The sequence below is a fragment of the Sphaerodactylus townsendi genome, linkage group LG02, assembly GCF_021028975.2.
Source record: "Sphaerodactylus townsendi isolate TG3544 linkage group LG02, MPM_Stown_v2.3, whole genome shotgun sequence".
Lineage (NCBI taxonomy): Eukaryota > Metazoa > Chordata > Lepidosauria > Squamata > Sphaerodactylidae > Sphaerodactylus > Sphaerodactylus townsendi.
The window spans coordinates 142,817,753-142,840,037 of record NC_059426.1 but is presented as its reverse complement, the minus strand read 5'-3'; the positions used below and the strand labels follow the sequence as shown (position 1 = coordinate 142,840,037).

At 43.3% G+C, this 22,285-nt stretch overlaps 1 protein-coding gene across 1 annotated transcript in view; it reads right to left on the bottom strand.

Annotated features, from left to right (window-relative positions):
• Window positions 1-22,285, bottom strand: part of IFT43 (intraflagellar transport 43) — a 73,199-nt gene that overhangs the window by 30,092 nt on the left and 20,822 nt on the right. Inside the window, exons 4-5 of the mRNA XM_048486556.1 lie at window positions 9,621-9,656; window positions 8,163-8,209 (exon numbers count right to left, since the gene is read on the bottom strand). Coding sequence (XP_048342513.1) covers window positions 8,163-8,209; window positions 9,621-9,656 — 83 coding nt within the window. The remainder of the gene's footprint in view (window positions 1-8,162; window positions 8,210-9,620; window positions 9,657-22,285) is intronic.

Sequence of the window (22,285 nt, the reverse complement as noted above, 5' to 3'; positions counted from 1 at the left end):
CCCAGGGAGGACGGGGAAAGAGCAGTGGGAGAAGGGTGGTGGAGTCGGGAAAGAGGAGCACTAAGGGTAGAGAGAGGGTGGTTCGACAGAACAGCAGAAGAGAGAGGAGAGAGAGAGAGTGGAGAGGCGGAAGGGAGAGGAGAGAGAGAGAGCAGAGAAGCGGGAGAGAGAGGAGAGTGGGAGTGCGGAGAAGACTTAGGGGAATGAAAGGAGATGAGGGGTGGAAGAGAGGCTGACCGGGGAAGGGACGACAGACCCCCTATAGGAGGGGCTGCAGACCCTAGGCGCACGTAGGGAGAGCCCAGCAGAAACGAGGGGGGGCTTCTTCCCCTCGTCCCTTGGAAGAACACCCTGTGGTTTAGGCAGCTGACTGCATTGAGAGCCCCAAAGACCGGGGCTACAGACAAGAGACCAACACCTCGGAAAGGGACGGTGGGACGGCTTGTCAGCCCCGACCGCAGGAGGGGGAGGGGGAACGCCACAGTCCATTTAGGCTCAGTGCCTAAGAGTTCAGCTTGTGAAAAGGAAAACAGAGAGTTGATGTAAGCTGTGAGATATATAAAGCAGTGGTGCATTCTAAAAAATAAAAGAAGTTGATTCATCTAATCACTTTATAAGAAAATAAAGAGTTCCTTTACAAAGTCAACTGTTGCATCGCTAGGTAGAAATGTTGTTATATTATTAGTTTATAGGATTAGTGTTAGGTTAGTGTGTTTATGTATTACCCATATATACTTGTGTATAAGTTGACCGGCATATAAGTCGAGGCACCTAATTTTACCACAAAAAACTGGGAAAACTTATTGATTCGTGTATAAGTCGAGGGTGGGAAATGCAGCAGCTACTGGTAAATTTCAAAAATAAAAATAGATACCAATACAATTACATGAATTGAGGCATCAGTAGGTTAAATGTTTTTGAATATTTATTTAAAAGAAAAACAGTAAACTAGCTCTGTAAGAGGAAAAGAGGGTCAACAAAAACAATATAGTCTCAACAATAACTTTAAAAGTACAAAAATGTTAGCTCAACCAGCAACCAAGCTAAAACACAAGAGTTAAAATCCTTCAAAACTGGATTTTTGGTCAGGGGAGGAATGTTTATGTTAGCAGTACCAATATTTCAGAGTATCTTTAGGAGACGCTCCTGATGATACCACCCAGGTTTGGCGAAGTTTGGTTCAAGCTCAAAATGTAGCTCCATTTACTATTAGCTCCCATTGGGGGTTCATAACTTTGGACCCCCTAAACCAAACATCACCAAACCTGGCTGGTATCAGCAAGAGATTATCTTTATGACACCACCCAGTTTGGTGAAGTTTGGTTCAAGGGGTCCAAAGTTATGGATCCTCAAAATGTAGCCCCATCTACTATTAGCTGTCATTGGAAACAATGGGGGTTGAGGTACCCCCTTTGGGGGTCCATAACTTTGGACCCCCTGAACCAAACTTGATCAAACTTGGGTGGTATCATCAGGAGAGTCTCTTGAAAAATCCCTGAAATTTTGGTGCCGCTAGCCTAAAAACTGCACCCCCTGGTGGCCGACAAAATTAAAACCCTAAAATATTTTTAAAAATACACCTAACTCGCATATAAGTCGAGGGGGGGCTTTTTTTCGAGCGTAACAAAAAAATGTGCTGAAAAAAATTTACCGGCTATATGCTTGAAGTATACTCTATTATAGCTTAGATTAGTGGTTGCTCTTATTTTTTAGGTTAGTTGCTGGGCTAACTTATTACGCTACCATTGCTATAGACCAGTGGTGGCGAACCTTTGGCACTCCAGATGTTATGGATTACAATTCCCATCAGCCCCTGCCAGCATGGCCAATTGGCAGGGGCTGATGGGAATTGTAGTCCATAACATCTGGAGTGCCAAAGGTTCGCCACCACGGCTATAGACTGTTATATAGAACTAGGTTGTGAGGTTTTGCAGTCTTCATATAGAAGTGGTTGCCATCTGATGTTCTGTTAATTAATGATATTGGCATGTTATTGTGTACTAGTTATTGATATCCATTGGTATTTAGCTATTTTTATGTCATGATTGTTGTTATTTTGCTGATACTGTTATATTATATGCTAATGTGTCATGGTATTGATAAATTTTGTGTGATGGTATACTTCGTAATGTATGATATTGTGATTTGTTATTTTGCTGACTTTATTCCCCATGTTGATGAATTTTTTTGTATATTGTGATGCTTATTGATGTTTGCTAGTATTGTTATTGCTGATATTGATATTGTTATTTATAGTATTGTTGTGCATTGCCCTGAGCCCTTCAGGGGAGGGCGGGATATAAATTGAATAAACTAAACTAAACTAAACATACTGTGTGATCAAAGCAAACAAGTGTATAGTTTTCTGTATGCAAAGAGTATGCAGGGAACTTGAACAAGGAAGGGAAAGAAAACCTCCTTCTGTAATGCTACAGGAAAGTGTTTTTTTCCTTAATGTGTGGCAGCAAAAGAGATTCTCATCTCCTGTCCCATTGAATGATATTAGGGAGCAGATATACCTGATTCTATTTAATCGTCTTCATGTGGGGGGAAAAAAGACAAAACTACATTTCTTTTATGGAAAAGTCCTTCATTTTTTTTTAAAAAAATCTTCCATATATTTATTAAAAAACTGAGGCTTTGATTGCTGGCACAAGTGACATTTCCCCATCCATAAACTCCTCAGAAGCCCCCTCCCTGCTTGCACGCAGGCCACCAGAGCTGACAGCCAGCGAGGCTTGATCAGAGCCACTCCGAATCACATTCTCATAAGGCAGACGAGGAGCCCGGCTGCTGCTTTCTTTCCCGCTCCTATCAGATGAGATGCTGATGCGGGAGGGGGTGGGACAGGTCCTGAGGGAACAACATTACAATCAAGGGCGATGTGGTTCCCTTGCTGTCCCTCTACAGCTGCAATTTTCAAAAGAGCTTGCCTTGGGCATTTTCAAATGATGGCGCCTCAATTCTGTAATCATATTTCAAGAGCTTTTTCTTAAAGGGTCTTTTAGGTAAACCGAGTCTGTCAACTACCCTTATGGTCTGAACAAAACAACTCGAGTGTGACTGTATCTAGTTAGTTTCGCAGGATTCTGGCAGGGAAAAGTTGCACGCCGAGATCCATTAAGCTCATTTCCAAACACATGGGCTCATTGCTGTGATTCAGGGGTAGACCATTTGCTCTGCATGCAGAAGGTCTCAAGGTCCACCCCCTCATATCTCCAGTGAAAAGGTTTAAGCAGCAGGTGGTGTGAAAGCCCTCCACTTGAGACCATAGAGAGTGGCTGTCAGTCAAAGCAGACAGTATCGATCTTGATAGTCCAGGGGTCTATTCATGTGCACCTAATAATGTGCTTTACATGACTTTGAGGCTGATTATACACTGGTGCTCTGCCCCGTACTGAGGGTATAACTTCTTCTGGGTATGGTTTTGGTTGCAGTTGCACTGAGGTTTATGGCACAGCAAATTCCAGAGGGCCCGCTTTTCCTGAGAGTGGGGAAACCCTGAAGTTTTCCTTGGTTTTGGAGTTTCTGTGCCTTCTGGTTCCCCCTCCCCGCCACTTCTCACTCCCTGAATGAAGGGAAGAGGGAGAACTGTTAGAGGGAGAGAAAGAAGAAGAAGAAGAAGAAGAAGAAGAAGAAGAAGAAGAAGAGGAGGAGGAGGAGGAGGAGTTGGATTTATATCACTTCTTTCTCTCCTGTAAGGAGGTAGCGGCAGTGAGGGAAGAGCTGAGCAGAGTCACTGTACTCCCGCACCAGCACAGCACACCTGGCAGTCAACTTCCCTGCTGCAGCGAGCAGTGGAAAAAGATCCTTATACACAGCCTGCCAGTGCTCTGTGGGGGAGGTTCAGCTCCTCCTTCAGATGATAGCTGGATCAGCTTCTTTTTGTTCGTGTCTCCTTTAAAACTTTCCTTGGACAGAGAAGGAGAACATGTGGGTGTTTCCCCACCCACCCTCAACCTCTTGCCTTTCTACCAGCTTTTGCAAAAAAAAACAAAAACCACAACAATAGCAATATAACACAGAAAAAATTATAATCACACAGAAATAATTTAAAAGGCTGTAAAAACAAAGCCAGCAATCTTATGATGACTGGGAGCGACCTGGAGGTGGGGGCAGGCAAGCCATGCAGCAGGCAGTGGGATGCCTCCTCGCGTGTAAACAAAGAAATGCGAGGAGACTCCACTATGGTCCCACAAGCATAATAGGCCTGAGTTTTCAAATGTTCTTCTCTAAGCTCCTCTGCAATGCCTGAGAAAGAGCAGTACCTGAGTAATATCAGATCTCCACGCATGATGTCATTCTAAGTTTGACTGGCCCCAGGCCAAGGGAGAAGCTGACAGCTCTCTTGCAATACCTTAATGGCTTGCCTCAGAGGTTGCCTCATCCTTTGGCTATGTCCCAAAGCCATCACACTGTCCTGATGGGCTACCCTGCCTAAACCAGATCCCACACAACAGGCCTGGTGACAATCCTGTTATGCGTACTTCCAAGTACAAAATCATGATGAAAAGGTATGATCAAATGTTAATTGACCTGGCTGTTCACGTTATTCCTCACATGCCTTCCACCTTTGTTCCAAAAATGGTCTTCCAACCCAGCTGCTTCCTATTTTGCCCAGCTGTCAAGCTGCCACAGCCTTGCTGCTTAGCCATGCTGCCTTCTATACTCAGCCACTGTAATTTGTACGACTCGAAGGAGAGCCAGTGTGGTACAGTAGTTAAGAGCAGGTGCACTCTAATCTGGAGAACCGGGGTTGATTCCCTGCTCTGCCACTTGAGCTGTGGAGGCTTATCTGGGGAATCAGATTAGCTTGTGCACTCCAACACATGCCAACTGGGTGACCTTGGGCTAGTCACAATTCTTTGGAGCTCTTTCAGCCCACCCACCTCACAGGGTGTTTGTTGTGGGGGGTGGGGTGGGAAAGGAGATTGTAAATCCATTTGTGTCACCTTACAGGAGAGAAAGGGGAGATATAAATCCAAACTCTTCTTCTATCAGCTTTAACCTTCTGCTAGTAAAAATCGACAAAAAAGCCATCTTACTTGAGTTTTTAAAGGACAAAATTAGTCTGAACCACAAGGCAGACGCAAATCCCATATGCACTTGGTTTTAATGAAGTACCTGGCATCAGGTCTGGCGGTAGCTGTTTGCTTCCCAAAAAGACAGTGCGCTAAAGAAGAAGGAACTGCTTTCAGGAACACAATTGAGGATGGAAGACAAAACCTGCCCTGAACACTGGAAAACTCTAAGTCAGGAGAGTGGATGAAATTTGGCCTGCATTCGAAACCTTCCTCCCATTGCAGCTCAAAGCCAGACTCGCCCAAGTTCCTTCTGCAGGAGATTCTGGAGCCCCAAACTATAACATGTCTTCTTTTTTTAAAAAACAACCCAATTTGAGAGCTCAATTTCTCAAAAAGAGTACAACTGTAAAGAGCGGGGCATTCATGAAAAGGAAGGTGCCGGATATCGCTAGAACTCAAATGAGAATGTCTGCTAGAAAGAAGCACAGTCTGCAAAACCAAGAACTGTAAGGATTTGCCCCTGATCTTTAGCTAGAAATCAGAAAGGGAAACGGAACCAAAAGTCTGTTTTGGACCCACCAAGAAGGGTTGAAGACCATCCGTTTCAAAATGCTTGTGACATTCTGAAGCTTAGAAAGAAGCACCTAGCTGTGTGGAAGGGATGCTCAACAGACAGAACTCTTTCTATTTCCCCTGACTGCTTGGCGTCTCCCATCTCATCCAGCTCCATTACTGCACTGAGTTCAACCACCACTGCCCATTTCCCCTGTTGACATGGATAGAAAATTGAGCAATTACCCTGAAATGCCTCTGTCTCAGATCCCCCCAGATTGCTACACACACAATATTAAGCCCTCAATTGCCCCTGGCCAAAAGTGGTTTAACCAGGCCTGTCCTTCAGGAATTAAACAATTTTTGTTGCTTGCAAGACTTTATTATTCCTAAGGTTGTCACTATATTAAATCCTATTAAAGCAGGTTTCCCAGGGTGCAGTAAGCCACAGACCTTCTCTTTGAGCCTCTGAGCAAAAGGGCTTGAATAAAAATGTGACAACAGAAACAGAAGAACACCGCCTGTTGACTCAGCACATATTCCTTGAGACATATGGAGATACGTATGAACGGGGACATACAGAAGCAATGTACTGACAAGACTGTACGTCAATAAAGTTTCATGAGTACAGACTTCCAGGGTGAATTTGATACCCATGGCAGAATTTGGATTTTTGAGAATGTGAGATTTTTAGTTGGCAAGTTTTAAAGTCCTCTTAGCTGTGGAAATACTTTAAAAATGCAAAGGTGGTGCCTACAAAAGGCTCCACTGTTCGGGGTGGGACGGAGGGTTTGGTGCCCTATACAGTTATGTTTCTTTGCTGTGTCTTTCAGTCACATTACTTTATTATTTCTTAATCATAGCTATCCTTTCACTATAATCTTGTTCACCACTAAGGGCTGACAAAATGGAAATACACAGAATAAAGCATGCAAACTAAGCGTGTTCATTTTGGATAACTGCTGTAGAATCTGAGTTTTTCTCAGCACTAAGCTACAGTTTTCTTAGAACTGTGTACTATTACTACTGCGGTTAAATGTTTTAAAGATATTTCCGCATCTCCAATAGCATGCCACGCTCCAAGTGGATATGGACAGGACAAAAGTGTATCACGCATGCCATCGAGGGGGGCAGGAGTGTGTAGGAGGGAGTCTTGACTGAAAGGTAGTATAGAAAATGCTTAGATAAATAATGCCCCACTGCATAAAAAGCAGTTCCACTTGTTGACTGTGTTCACTGAACCTTTGCCTCTCTTAAATGCTACCTCAAGACTGAATCTGAATGCAAGAAACATGCAGGCTCATCTAGATCAGTAGTCTTCAACTTTTCTAGGCCCAGAACTCATCTTTAACCCTAAGTAAACGCATCGGATCCACTGAGTTGCAAGCATGTGGCAGGAAGTCACACAAAGTCATAATCATGTGACAGGAAGAGAAGGGCAAGAGTCTCTGAATCTGTTTATGTTAAGTAGGAGATCTCTCTACTGCTGGGAGAACTCATCTCACTATCCTGCTGCTCCTCTCAGCTTGCATACAAAAAGAAGGAAGGCACACAAGAAGGCAACAAGAAATGGAAGCCAGCTCTGTCAGGACTCACAGTCTTGCAAGTGGGGCCCTACTACCTACCTGAGGGTCCTAACCTGTGAGATGGACCACTGAACTGGATCCTAACCTTTCGGATGGACCACTGAACTGGATCAACCCCTTATTTTAAGCCATATGTAGCATTTTAAAATCTTTGTAGGTAAGTTTGGCCAGTCTTTTTTATTATTATTCAGATTACAGTGACATTTTTACGCCCCTTCATTGAGCCCATTCGTTTTCTCCGTAGGCAAAACTCTCACCATTTCAAGTTCGACGTAGCACCTACTTGGCAGGAGGCAAATGTTCTTGCCTGTCAGCTTTTCTGTATGCTTAGTTAATGTTTCTCTAGGCAAAAGTGTCTTGAATATTTTCTGCTCGTTTCTCTTGGCAGATAAAACCATTCCTAGGTCCTGGAAGCTCAAAGCAATGGTGAAACCAGGCATAGCAAAAGCCCAGCCAGAAAACTGGAAAACCGCAGCTGGCAGCAGAAGATAGCCAGCCAGCCAGCCAACCAGCCAGCCAGGCAAGGGACCATCCAATGTTGCGCATGCCCATTCTTTGCATGTCAAACAGGGCAGGATGGCTATTCCAAAGAGCATTTTCTACAGTTTCTCTGCACTGCTTTTGGAAATAGTGAGACAGTCATAAACCAGGAAGCACTGCGTGGTGGAAAAACCGACACATGTCAGGGGAGACAAAGTATCCACCAGGAGACATAGAAATGAGTAGCATTGGAGTTATGAAAAGACAAAAAGCTTTCTGCTTATGTTATGGGTCACTTATCTCCCTCAAAGCCAAGGAAAGTAATTTCCTGACCTCTGCTTCCAGATGCTGCTGGTCTCCTACACCTTCTCCAGTTTTGAAGGAGAAGAGCTTGTTCCATACAAGTATAATTAATTCATCAGTTGCTTCCCCACTGGAAACTTCCACTAATCTCTGCTAGAGAGCCCTCAAAAGTGTGAATATAATATGCCTTCATTATGTAAAAAGGGAAGGGTCTTACCTTCTCCATCATCAGAAGCCTCCAAGCTCTGCTGCCTCAGGCGGTGACTGGAAGAAACCACACAGGGAAAACAGCTTTAGAGGTCAGACTGCAAAGCGGTTAATCCTGAGATCTTGTTGATTACAGCCTCCTTTAAAGGACAACAAAAAGAGGCAAGGAGAGAGCTCCTTCCTGAAACCAGCTGCACAGCAAGTGAAATGTTGAGGAAGAAGGTGTAATTGCTCTGTACCTCTTCCCAAATATGCCACTGCTACAGAACCATAGTCAGAACCCTCCTCGCTATGTAGGGCTGTCACACTTCCAGGTTTATTTCAAAGAAATGAAAAGCCAGTGATTAACTAATGGTAACATCTATAACCCTGTCACTACGTTTATCATGCACATTTCACTGTTTGTGAATTGTTAGCATCAGAAGGCACACAAAGAACAATGATATTTAAGCATAAAAGTTTCTACTAATAATGCACATCTTCCTTAAGTAAAGAGTTTTTTTAGTAAGTTTCATCCCCTATAGCACTTTGCAATATTCTCACCATAAAGGAAGATTTTTCTTCCCAGGATGACTTATGCATTATAGGGGTGACAGTGATCTTGAAAACTTTAACCTGAGCAGAGGAAGATCTAGGATGAACAGAGCTCTAGAGCACTGGCATCTTCAGGAACAGTGACCAGTATTTTTTTCAGCAATCAGTTTTTTAGGAAAATAGGCTCTCCTTTAAAAAGAGTGGTCCTGTCGCAAATTATAATGTTTAAAATAAAACGAAAACAAATTTTAGGAGGCAAGTTTGGTTCTCCAGATGGCTCCACCCTGGCTAAAGTTGTACACTAGGGATTTCCACAATTATGATACTGCCCACCTTCTTTTCAGAAAGGAGTCCAGATACATACATGATCATGCTTTTCATCTTCTTCTGTCATTAGGTTAAAAAAAACAGCAAAACAGGACTTCATAATCTAAGAACTCCACCCACTCTTTCAGGAGAATGAGATGGCAGAAATGCACAGCTTCAGACTGCAGGCAGAAGATCACATTTTGGAAAGCTATCTTATGTTGAAAATTCCCAGCAAGTAGATAACCAGCACAGCAAGCAAAGTACAGGGGTACAGTGCTTCTCTCTGTGGTTCTAGTGCTCTATTTGTAGGAAGTTCTGTAACAGAAGCAACATCCAGAGCTGGAATCGAACACCTGCTGTCTCAAGTGATGCAATTCATCCTATCACCTCAGAACTCTGCCACCTCATTCTCCTGGGTGAGTAAGGCCTATATTCCTCCAGGAGCACCGAAAGCAGAATCTCACTAAACAAAGCAAAATCCTAATCTGTGCATTAGAAAAATACATGCAGCACCTCAACAGATACAAACGGAAAGAAAAAAGAGGCATCACATTCACAAACATGTACAGCTGACATTTAGGCAGGAAATTAGTGGGTGGTGAGAAGCTGGAGACCGTGAACTTACTCTTCAACTTCTTGCTCTGCGTGTTTCTTTCCTGATCTGAAAGACAAGAAAAAGACGAAAGCTTTACAAAGTGAAGGATTCCCTGCAAAGCAGAAGAAAAGGTCTGAACAGCTCTCCTGAGATGTCTTTGGAGACAAACATTTCAAGATCACTGCCTGGTAAAAGGACATAACACAAGCCACAATTTAAGGTGCTGATTTTAAGTCCTAAAGCCCATAGCAGGTTTGGCTTTAAACACAGGAGTGAGAGCAGTGTGTCAGGAGAATGGCTGCCTTTTGGCGTAAAATACAAGAAAAGAAGTCTGAAGTCCAACCAACCCCAAGACTCTGGGCAGTTGTAAATGCAAGGGGGAAGAAGTCATGTGTTGCCTTACTATGCCTCTGAGGTAGCAGGCAAAAGGCACACTTGCACGCTTCACAGTCATGAGGGATAAACTAGATGTTACGCTTTCCTTTTTTTAATAAACGCTATCTGGTGAGGCTGTAATCTGAATGGGGAGACTGGTGAGGGAGAAAGAGCTTTTCAGCCCTTTTGCCCTTGTGTCTTCTGGGGGAGGGGGGAGAGAGTGAAAATCTTGCTTTGCTTTTGCCCTGCATGAGAAAAGACACAGGTACTTCAGCAGTGGTGAAAACAGTCGGGGGGGGGGGGGGGGGGAGAATTTTTCAGAGAAAAAAAAGTTGTAAGGGGGAAACAGTTTAAAATTTCTCACCCAATATTGACGGTCCGTATTAATTGATTGATTGATTGATTACATTTATACCCCATCACATCTCTACAACTCAAGGCAGCATATGACTCAATTGAATGGAAAGATGTTACACAGACGTTTCAAATAAGGCATCTGACGAAGGAGTTTTGACATTCGAAAGCTTATGCCCTAACAATCTTATTCATCTCTAAGGTGCTACTGAAATCTAGCTGTTAAAGTAAATAAATAAAACATGCCATCCTTCCAGTTAAACCCATGGCTCGAATAGTGACATTTTTGTGAAAAAGTGCCCTTAAAAATTCATGGGACCAGACAGTGTAAAATTTCACCTCAGCTTGCAGAAACTCTACACATAGTTCGAACACACACCCTGCACCATAATGGAAACACCCAATTTCTCATATCATAAATTACACAAGAGAATAACTCAAGCTTCTGCTCCTCTTGTTTTCTAACAATGACAAAAATTGTGCTGGATATATATATAAAAAAATCTTTTAAACATTGATACCTACTGTGAAGAAGAAAAGACAGTTTTCCACAACAAATGGAACATTTGCTAGCCTGTTAAATAAAAGGAGAACAACACAGAAGAACAGGGAGAACTGGGTCAAAAAGAGGCAAAAATACCTTCCATTTGCAGACTCTAAAATATTCCTTTGGCACTCTGTTATTTTTGAAGTTGTGTCTGAACATTGGCCAGAACCACCAGAAAAGAGCAAAGTGATTTGGAATCTTCCACAATCAGAGGGAGACGGTGTGTCACTAGTTTGGCTCAGTCACCTGAAATCAGTGCATTCTTCCTGCCATCCTTCGTCCTTTTCTGCTTGCACGGTTTGCCACAGATTTTCCCAAAGATCAAACCTTGTGTCTTGGAAATGTTTTCTATGAACTCATTCTGTGCACTTCCTCTCCCCCCCTCACCTTGTATTCCCCCTTGGCTCTTCAGTTGCATTTATTCCACTGCTGAAAATGTACCATTCCTAATGATGGTGAGAGGTCATCAGTGATGGAGAACTCCCACTCCCTTTTCATTTTGCACAGACGCTCTAGCATTACTGCACAGTGACATTGAAGCTGCAATTCAAAAAATGTCTCAGCCCCCATTTCTACTATTGAGAACTACCCATTCAAAATGGAAGCAACCCCCCCCCCACTGAAACAGACACCATTACTTAAAGAAAGAAACATGTAGCCCACCTCCCATTTTTTTGCACAAATTAGAGCTGCAGTGACATAAGATCATGATAACATATGATAACATATGATCCGTTTTCAATTTCCTCCTGCAAAAGCAACTTTGCTCGTCAATTTCACTCGTTCCTAACTGCCCTATCTTCTTAGTCTTAATGTTACATTGCTAATTCGAGATGAAATTGACAAAGCGAATACAATCAATCTGGTTTGTGTGTGTGCCCTAACATTACATTGCTAATGAAATAAGACAAAGAGAAAAAACATTCAAAAACATAGGATGAGGGGAGGAGAAAACAGATGAAGTTGGGTGACTAACACAGGGTTTGGATGAGAGCAAGGTGTTTGGGGGAGGGCGGAGAAATAAAGACCATTTCCACATGATTGTATGATCAAGAGAAGTTGGCTTGGAAATGGATTTTTAAAAACAATGCAGTAAAAGTACTTGGGAAAACAATGGAGGAAAAATGAAGGGAAAATTTATGGAAACTGAGGGGGAAATGTGTAGAATTAAAAGAAGCAGCAGTATTTGGGAGAAAGATACACAGTAAACAATATGTGTGGAAAAGGTCTTATCCATAAACATTTGCTCTTTCCACAGAGCTGTCTTGTGTTAGACTGGAAGAGTCCCAGCCAGATACCCCATGGATCAAGAAAAACCTGCCAGAGTTGTATGGAGTTCATCATAATTATGTGCTGTTGGAGAGAGGAAGCCAGGTGAGGAGATGGCAGGCAGTCCCTTCCCTCTGTCTCCACCCTAGCAGGCCCAGAACTAATTCAGATCCGATTAAGGATGCTTGTTCAATATTCAAAATGTAAAACATGGAGGTTGCTGAACCAGCACTTTGAAAAGTTAATTAAATGCCAGATTTCTTTTTAGAAGATACTCCATCACTTGCTGATTGCTTTGGCTATATCACAGGAATACGTTTTTGAACCGTGCACTGGGAAATATTCTTTCAATGATCTTTAGAGTCACGTAACATGGAACACCATCTGGATCTTCCTTTACTACCACGTGCCTTGTTCCAAAGAAGAGCTGTTATTCAGCAAACCTAAGTTGGTACGCACTTCTTTAAGGATGCCTTCCATCCAAAATGCCTCTGTCTCCCCCCACAGCTTTTAAAGAACCAAGCACTGTCTCCAAATTGCAGATGTGGACACCATAAAGTCTCAGCTACTACTATTTGCTAATGTGAAGTGATCAGGTTACAAAAAGTTTCTTCTTCATGCACCATATGCAGATCCCTTCAGCACTTTTGAACAGTATGCAAGACTTGACTCTTTAAAAGGGCACCAGGCTTGTAGGATGAGTATTTCTAGCACCCAGGCTTTGAAAAGCAAATGCTTTGCCTTTAATTGCTAGTTGTGTTAATGATTTTTTAAACATTGTTTTTATGCTGTATTGGCTTTTTATTATTGCTACTTGCCTGGAGTAAAAATGCAGATTTATAATCGTTTTAAATAAATAAATCCATACACATCAAAGTATTTGCTATGTTAACAGGTTTAAGACTGGAAAAGGCATTCCAAAGTCATCCTTTGACCAGATAGGCCAATTGTACCTTTCCCAAACGTGACATAATTTTCAAAAGGATTCTGAAAAACTTACATGATTCCTAACACAATTGCATAGTTTACTTCTCCATGGGTTTTTTCCCCCTGGTATTTAATATTTTTTTAATCCATTTCAGACCCATAATTTGCCTTTTTATTGTAACTGAGGATAGTCTACAGTTTTGCCATTTAGACAGACATTTTAAACTCAATGAGTTGCACCCTACCCCTCCTTTTGGACTGGAGAAAGGATCCAGAGACCAGTGGAAGGTACTACCTTTAGCAACAGGGTAGGATATAGCCCTATGTTTGCAGTGGTCTTTTGATTCCAACAACAGATTTGGTATAACCATTTTTTAAAATTTCATAGATGTAATAGTCAAGAATCAAAGGAAAGACTATCTCACTGGTCTTTCGCTGTACAAGACACACACAGTGTCTTCTGCTACTTCACTGCAAATATATAAACATGCTTTTTAGCCTTGCAATAAATGGGCGGCTCAGTCCAAATGAGGGGAGGAGAAATGGCCAAAGGGAGCAGCAGAGGGCCATGCCAGTGCGTCTGCCCCCTCCACTGGTGCAAGGGGCACAAAAGTGCGGCCATTACCTGCAACAGGTTGATTTATATAGTCTCTATTCTATATTTATATACCCTCTTCTATATTCTAACATACAAGCACTTAAAATCTCACCATTCTGGTCTCACGAATAGTGGGTTGTTTTTTCAAGAAGAAATTGCAGCAATACTTCTTCCTTAATCAGAAGAAAATCATGGTGCAAATGAAGGTCCAAAAGCCTGTTGAGTACTTCCAAAAATATCTTTATCTAGCAACCTTAAACAGTGGGGGAGGGGTTACAAATAAATAAGGCCCTGCATAGTAACCTGCCTGAGACTTTGTGATAGGGAGGAAAAGAAACACTGAAATATCTCACACTTATGCTATGTCAGAGGCATACTTTGGAAATAAAAACAGTGTTCTTTAGATACAGGCCAATATGCCCATGGGTCTCTCCCCACCTTTCATCTACCCCCAAAACAATGCATCAGGTTTGGGTTTAGGTGAGGCAGCAATTGTGCTCCTGCAAATGCTCTAATCTCTGAGGTTAAGTGATGAAGGGTGAAAGACAGCACTGATGTAGACATCATCTCTGTTCAAACGTTTCTGTCTCATTTAATGGAATACTGTGGAGATGTAAATGGAGATAAAATGAAGAGGCTCCAAGAAGGGCGAGGATGCGACACTCATGCAAGATGACAATGTTCAGTGGATAATTAGACACCGTTAACCTATTTTAAAAGGGACATCAGTGGGATAAATGGGGGCACATGCCCTTGAAATCCTTTAATGTTAGTAGATCACGGAGGACCCTGGTTATTCTCCCTTGCTGTAGGGCAGTATACAGAGCTGAACACTTAGGAGGCCAACCTCTTGCACAGTCATGTAAAAAAAGAGTTCTAGTGCTATCATAAGCAGAATTACACCTTTCTAAACCCACTGACTTCAGTAGACTCTGCCAGGATGACACTGTGGGTGTGCTACTTAAGGGGGAGTGGGGACACAGGAAACAACAGAGGGAGGGAGTGCAGGTGGGGGTGTATAGAAGATGCTCTCATACTTTTGAATGGAATGACTGAGAATAAGAAGGAAGAGCCTGATTGCACCAATGAAGTTTCAATAAACCATTTTTAAACCATCTTTTCACCAGCCGGAGTTCCAAGTATGGGTAAAATATAAAACACCTACTCGCTATTCAGCACCAGCAACCCTATAGGAGAAAAATGGACTTGGCTGGTAAGGTTGCTAATGCCATGTGGTAACTTTCTTCATCTTAGCCCTGTCACATCACCCTCGACTAGACATGCTCCAAAAACAAAGCTCCTGCCGAGGTCACGAAGCACATTCACTTCTGAAAGCCAAGGAAAAGCAACTGACCTGTGAAGTGGCAACTCGAGTGCAGCAACAAACCTAGGAGACACTGGGTCACTATCCACTCACCATAAGCCGCTGGGTCACCTCTGTAAAAGACGCGGGGATCCCGGACGCTCCCCACATCACCGGCGCTCACTGCGCAGCTGCCCGGGATTTGCCGCTCTCCCACCTCCTTGCCGCGCGGCAAATTAGGTCCTCTACGAAGAGGAACATTTTCAAAAACCCCGCGGCAAGGAGGTGGAAGAGCGGCAAAGACTCCTCCAGTGAACTGACAGGAGCGCTCGGAGGGGCTGAACGGCGAAACAGTCTAAAATCCCCAAACTCGGCCCGGGAGTTGGCAACGGAGGGGATTTTCACGGAAAGCGAAAGCAGCCACGACGACAAAGAAGGGAGGGGGAAGAGCGAGAAGGAGGGGGAAGGAGTAGAGCGAGAGGCCGAAAGCGAAACCGGCCAGCAACAGCAGAAACCACAAGAGCAACAGCAACAGCAGGGAGAGATCCCCATTGCTGTAGCACCCGCCGAGAGACAAATGACAGAGACGCCACCAGTGTCCAGGGAGCGAGTGGGAAACAAATGTCTCCGTGGTCAAAAGCCACGGAGGCTTTTCCAGGCGGGGGCGCTGTGGGGTTGCACAGTAAGAGGTGAGTGGATAGTGACCCACTATGAGGGTCTGGGGAAAGTAAATACTGCAGAGCTGAGATGGTGTTCAGCTGAGCTGGGGCAGAAAGTCATGCCTTCCTTTCTCCCGCCAGTCAGCGTTCTGAACTTAGGCAGGAAGGTGAAACCATTTCCCAGGTCTGTCACAGCACAGGAATACTGACAGGGCAAAGAACAGCCTGTGGGACACAAATAGCCAAAACTAGAACTGTTCTGCAACTTGTGTACATTTATGTGCAAAGTGTGCTCCCTTCTGGCTAAACATGCAACAGCATTCCCAGTTCATTTCTCTCTACCACTGTTCCATTATTCGGTGGGTGCTTGTGTTTCCAAGGCATCGTTGCTCTGTCCATTAGCATGTAAAATTTTTGTCTCCCAGACATAAAAATATAGAGAGGTTTTTGATTTTTTTAATGATTTCTCCCAAATATTCCCCACATAAAATTTTTCTATTCATAGACTCTTCTCAATAGTTATATTTGATTTTGTTGTTGAATTTCATCATCAGGGAACTATTATATGTTATAAAGGCTGGGAATTTGAGAAAGACTCGAGTGGAGCTCAAACTATGTTTTCTCCAGCCCCCACCCCACCCTCGACATCTTTGATGCCAGACACCCAGCAACAAGTTATTCTGTATTTCTCAGGCAGGTACCAGAGTCCTGATGCTTCCTAAATTACTAACAGCAGAGCAAACTGTGTACACACAAAAAAGGACATGGTTGAGTCTTTCTCTTCTGGCGTGGTTCACAGATCCTGAGGAGACCAGTGGTACAAACTGAGATGGGGGATCCACAAAGCTCTGCAGGGAGCCAAGGACTACAATATCAAAGGTGGTGTAGGTATAAACGCAGAAACAGCATCACAGCCGAAGGGGATGTTTCGGCACAGTTGTGAACATCAGTTCTGCCATGCCTACACTCTCCTTGTTTTATGAATGACCCATAAAACTAAAGCCCCTTGAATATGCCCTCTTGCTACGACAACAAAAGAGAAAAGGGAAAAGGAAGGTACTGATGTTCACAGACATTTTACTTTTGAAGAGAGGATTCATCAAAGGGAAAACAGAGCATTTTCTTGTGAAGTTTGCAGCATTCAAAATACCTCTTTCAAAACCAAACTATTAAAAATAAGGGGTATTTTTAAAAATTGCCACTGGCCCAAGAAACAAAGAAAAGACAGACTTTTTACCTCAAAGACTGAAACACAGATTCAGAAGTCTGAAAGCCCAACATTTCCAGTTCTCACAGTTACAGTCTTACGGGCAGTATCTGGTTAAAACACAAAATAAAACTTGGGAGCAGCTTTCTAGCACTTAAAATCAGCCATTCTGTGCTTACCCCATTTCTAATCCTCGTCAATAAATATATTGCCTCTCCTTATCTGTGGGTTTCCATTTCTAGTTATAAGATTCTAAATTCTGCTAAAACCAGATTTTTTTTTTGGTCCATGTAAAGTGAACTGATGCACTTTCTAACTTTGTATTTTCTGACACGGTTGAAAATGTTCATGAAAATCAGTGAGTAATTTCAGCCCTGTGATGCAGAGTGGTCAACTGCATCATTAGCTCGGCTCACAACTTGAGTTCAGTCCTGACAGACATTGTTGGCTCAAGGTTGACTCAACCTTTCATTCTTCCCAGGTTGCTGAGGGTAAAGTGCAGACTAGCCCATGAACATGATGTGACATCACCCCGTGGGTCAGTAATGACCTGTTGCTTGCAGAGGGGGGGTGCTTTTTTCCTTTACTAATTTCAGCTCAGTCTTATTGCTATGACAGTCTGTTATGTCTTTGAACATCACATTAGAAAAATCTCAATTCTTAACGATGGGTCTGTTGAAGGAACTCTTGTACATGCTGCTGGGAGGTACCTTTGTCAGTGCTAAGAAGTTGGATGTAGAATAAAATTCAATCAAAAGAGCCAGCTGTTGTGAACATTGCTGTATTCATGTGGAATATGTTAGAGGAGATTTAAAGAACAAAAAACCCTCTTATACACAGAGAATGCGGTGCATGAGGAACATCTACGGTTACAGTAGGAGTATCTCTGCCACTGGAAAAAACTATTATCTCCCTCGAGGGAATCCTATGCATTAACCATATCACTTCTGTAGGATAGAGAAATTATCAAAAGGTTACAATGCTCAGAACTCCTTGTTCCTTATAGCCACAATATGGCCAATAAATCCTAAATGAATGAAGGACAAGAAGTAACATTTCTCCCTCACAGTCCTCGCTAAAAGATTTTAGATCAGGTGCAGGTTTGCTATTTTGGCTACCTAACAAATCAAAAATGCACACATAGAGAGAGAGAGCAAATACAGCTAAATTCCCAGACCCTTTTCAAGTCTTCGGGGTTCAGCCAGGTAAGACACTGACCAATTTATTACAAAACATTTGCTAACAAACACATGTCCCACTGGTGACTTTGCTGCTGCTGCCTCCTTTCCAGAGTTCACTTTGTGCTGCCATGACCCTCAGGGCTGCCAACCTGGAAACTCTGTCGATTTTGCCTTGGAAAAACTCTACGTTAAACACATCAGCCATCCAACAGATCATTTAAAGAAAGGGATTTTGGTGGGGGGGGGGGAGGGGGAACTGAACCAAGAACATTTATAAAAATCCTACCCTTTCAGGTCTACCCGTCAAACAGAAGCAGAAGAAAAAAGAACTGCCCAGTTGTGATTATCCCTTTACATCAAAAATAAAACAAAACATTTTACCCTGTGGTCACAGGCGCACTGGTGGGATTTAGTTAAGGAAAAACTACTGCTCTGTCTCCTTTGCCTCATTGTTCTTGCCAGGTCTGAACAAAAGTACTGGCTGCGAAAAGACAAGGAGAGAAGAACCCCAGCAATGACACTGAAGGAGAAGAGGACAGGAGCCTGTTAGCATTCCTGAGACATCCGCTCTATAAAAAGAAGAAAAAAAAAAGCCCAAGCCCACACACACTGCAGCTCTCCCGCCATCTTGATGTCCTTGATGCGTGCTGATGGCATGGAGGCGGCTGGCACCAGAACAGCCCAAGAGAAGGAACGAGAGGCCAATGGAGATTTATGTGAGGAGAGTGAGATGGACAAGGTAAAATTGTCAGGAGGAGTTGTTAGAAAGTAAAATATATTGTGACAATTCCACTCCTGCCGTTCATCAATAAACTGACAGATCATTTAGTGTCAATTAGGTGTGATAGATGGACAAGTCCCCATGATCCTGGGCCAAAATTAATGGCTGGGAGGGAGAGGGTGATTGAAAATGACGGCTGACATTGAGAAGAAAGTCCTGAAGGTCCCCAAGGGGCCATTACTTGCCTCATTCCCTTGCAGATCAATGCAGGGACAAACCCAAAAACAGACACTTCAAGACAAAACTTAATCAGACTTCCTTTCCTTCTTCCCAAGTTTGGTTCGCTCCTGTGGCACGCTGCTTCCTGTGCCCTCCCTCTCTTTCTCCAAGGACTGCCAACAGGTTGGGAGTTTGAGACAACACACCTTCAGCACTCACAATCCGGGTTCAGGGTCCCTCTCTACGTCCATGACACTAAGCATCTTCAGGAACTTTCCTTTTAAATGATGGGCTGGTCCATACATGTACATTTGCTCCACACAAGGCCTCACATGTATAGGACTGCGGGCGGGGGGAGCCTTTGTGTGATCAGTGACAGCCGTTGTTAGCAGCTGTTTCTACCATATCAGCAGCCTGGAAAACATAATTGCAATGGGTGGAAATGGCTGCAGGAGGGGATGAACTTGCAGCCTCATTCATATGGAACTTTCTGGCTATTCTGAAGAGACTGTGGAGCAAACACAGGTGGCCAAGTTGCAAATGTGAATTAGCACTTATTGTGGCACTAAAAGCTTCAGAAATAAGTATTTTATTGTTTTGCTTGCAAAGTGGTGACTAGCCTAAGATTTTTATAAACATTCAGGGTCACTTTATGCACAGAAAATATAAGAATATTATTAATGATATGAACTGAGAGGCCTCTTCTCACACCCATGGAATAGGCAGCAACAAAAACATCAACCGGAAACATTCTATTAATCCAGCTTGTTCCATCTTTCATCGGCAGATTTTTACCGATCTCCAGGAAGACAATTTCAGAGGGCAGCCATGTTGGTCTGCAGTACCACAGTTAAATTTGAGTCCAGAAGTACCTTAGAGACCAATAATAGTTTTAGGGCATTAGCTTTCAAGTGTGAAAGCTCCCTTTGTCAGACACTGTGGATGAGAAATGGAGAACAGAGTCTTCTTATCCTAGTCAGAAGGTGGAAGGGGTGTTGTAAGAAGGCTTGCAAAGAATGTAAAGGTACAAATGCATATTGTCATCAGCTTCATTAGAGCAGAGGTGGTCTTGGAAGATTCAGCAGTTCAACATAAAAACTTAACACATAGCTGGGTGCATCAATGTGGTTACAGAGGTCCTTTCCAGGAAGGACACAGAGTTTTAAAGAGGACCAATTTTTATGTGTGATGACGTGCTCGATGAATTGCAAGTAGACTTTACTTTGCTTCTTATATGTTCCTTATAACTCATATTTTTGCATTTACAAAAGAGCTACTTTCTGTAAAAGAGTGCTCTTCTGCTTGAATTGTGGGAGGTGGAGGTGTGAAGAAATGCAATTTTTTTAGGTGTGAGCAAAACCTTCACTCGTAGTGTCCCAAGTCAGCAGCCGCTCAAGAGTGTGTCCTCCCCGCTCCCCCAAGTGAGTCTGGCTGGAGCATTTGCCCGAGGCCGGGAGAAGGCAAAACTGTGAGAAAAGTCTGGAGAAGGAGCAGGTCAGAGGAAATTGCAATGGCGGGAGTCTTCGCAAGCTGGAAGCAGAGTCAACCACAATGACCCCCTGCCAGCGGGGGAGGCTGGCAGCAATATGGGAGCAGCCACAAGAAGAGAGGCTCCCCTAAAGACAGGCTCCTCCCACTGTAAGGGTCAATGCCAGGTGGTGGCTCTAGTCTCAGCTGGGAACATCAAGGGGGGGAGTCAAGAGAAGGCGACTGGAGAGGTGGGGCAGACTCCGATTGACACAGGGGTCAGCTAAATGCATGCCCCAGAGGGAGGGTTAGTGAATGTCCCCAGCAGCCAGGTTGCGGGGTGAGGTGGAGCAATTCCTTTAAGAGAAGCCCTAGCAAGCTTGGCTGGGGAGGAAAAAAGGTGAACAGGTACCTGGGAGCACTGGGAAACCTGCCATTCCAGGACGGTGAGGGGTCAAAATCGACCACTTCCATCTTCCTTTCTGAGGTTGCTGCCTGAGGCAGAAGAAGAGTCTGGATTTATACCCTGCCTTTCTCTCCTGTAAGGAGATGCAAGCTGGTTTACAAACTCCTCTTCCTTCCTCCTCCTCCTCTCTCCACAACAGACACCTTGTGAGGTAGGTGGAGCTGAGAGAGTTCTGAAAGAACTGTGACCAGCCTAAGGTGACCTAGCAGGACTGTAGGAGTGGGGACGCAAATCTGATTGAAAAGATAAGAGTCCATTGTTCATGTGGAGGAGTAGGAAATCAAACCCAGTTCTGCAGATTAGAGTCCACCCGCCCTTAACCACTACCCGTGTTGGCACCAGAAGTGGGAAGGGGCAAAGAGAGAGGTGGCTACAGAACAGTACCTCACATGAAGTTTTAAAAGGCTTTTCTCTAAGGCAAGGAGGGGGAGGGGAGTCAATTCAACTGCTTTCCAGACTCACTTTCAGCCTTTAGAAATATTAATAGGCCTAGCTAGAGATGATGGGATGGTTCAACTCCCCCCTGCCCCGTCTTCAGCTGGACAGGTGATATCTAGGCTGAGCTAGTCTCAACCTACTGCCAACTCCAGAAGTCAAAATGACCAGTGCTATCACTCCTGTAATTATCTTTAAATAGATCACTTTCTGGATTTTATTTTTTGCAAAAACTACATTAAACTTTATGGTGGTGGGGGCACAAGAGGACAGGATTGTTCTTAAACATTTCCCTTTGATTACTATTGATTTTGGAGAAGAAAACTCCTTGGTGTTGGTTTGTGCCCTGATAAGCCCTGCTATGAGGAACACCAAGAATGGGCAAACTCCAAGATATGCCTCAGTTGCCCCTCTTTCAAGACAAAATCACATTGCCAGAAGAGACGCAATGTGTGGTGAAGCCTGACTGCCTGATCCTAAGCAGAGCTCTCTACAGATCAAACCCCTACAAGTAACTACATCATTATCAGTTCTAGATTACTCAAGATTTCGTAACATTGCCCTAGTTATTTTAAAGTACTCATCCTTTCTCTTCGACCCCAAGTAAGATAATTGCATATTACTAAAAAACAATCAAAATATAATAGTCTAAATACCAAAACAGTGTACAAAAAAAATCCATACACACTGCCCCATCAAAACAATTCCATTAAAATAACACATTTTCATTTGTCTAAAAGCCAACAGTGGAGAAATCATACCAGTTCCCATAGATAATTTGTTCCATACAGACAGAAATATCACTTAAAATCTCCAGGAGTAGATTCAACTATTTATTAGCCACCTTTCCACCTGGACAAACTCAAGGTGGCTTAGAACATCAGCACAATGAAATACATAAAAAACACAAATTGAAATTAACAATGATTAACTGCCAGGAGGCAGAACAATGAAATCAGGGGTCTGC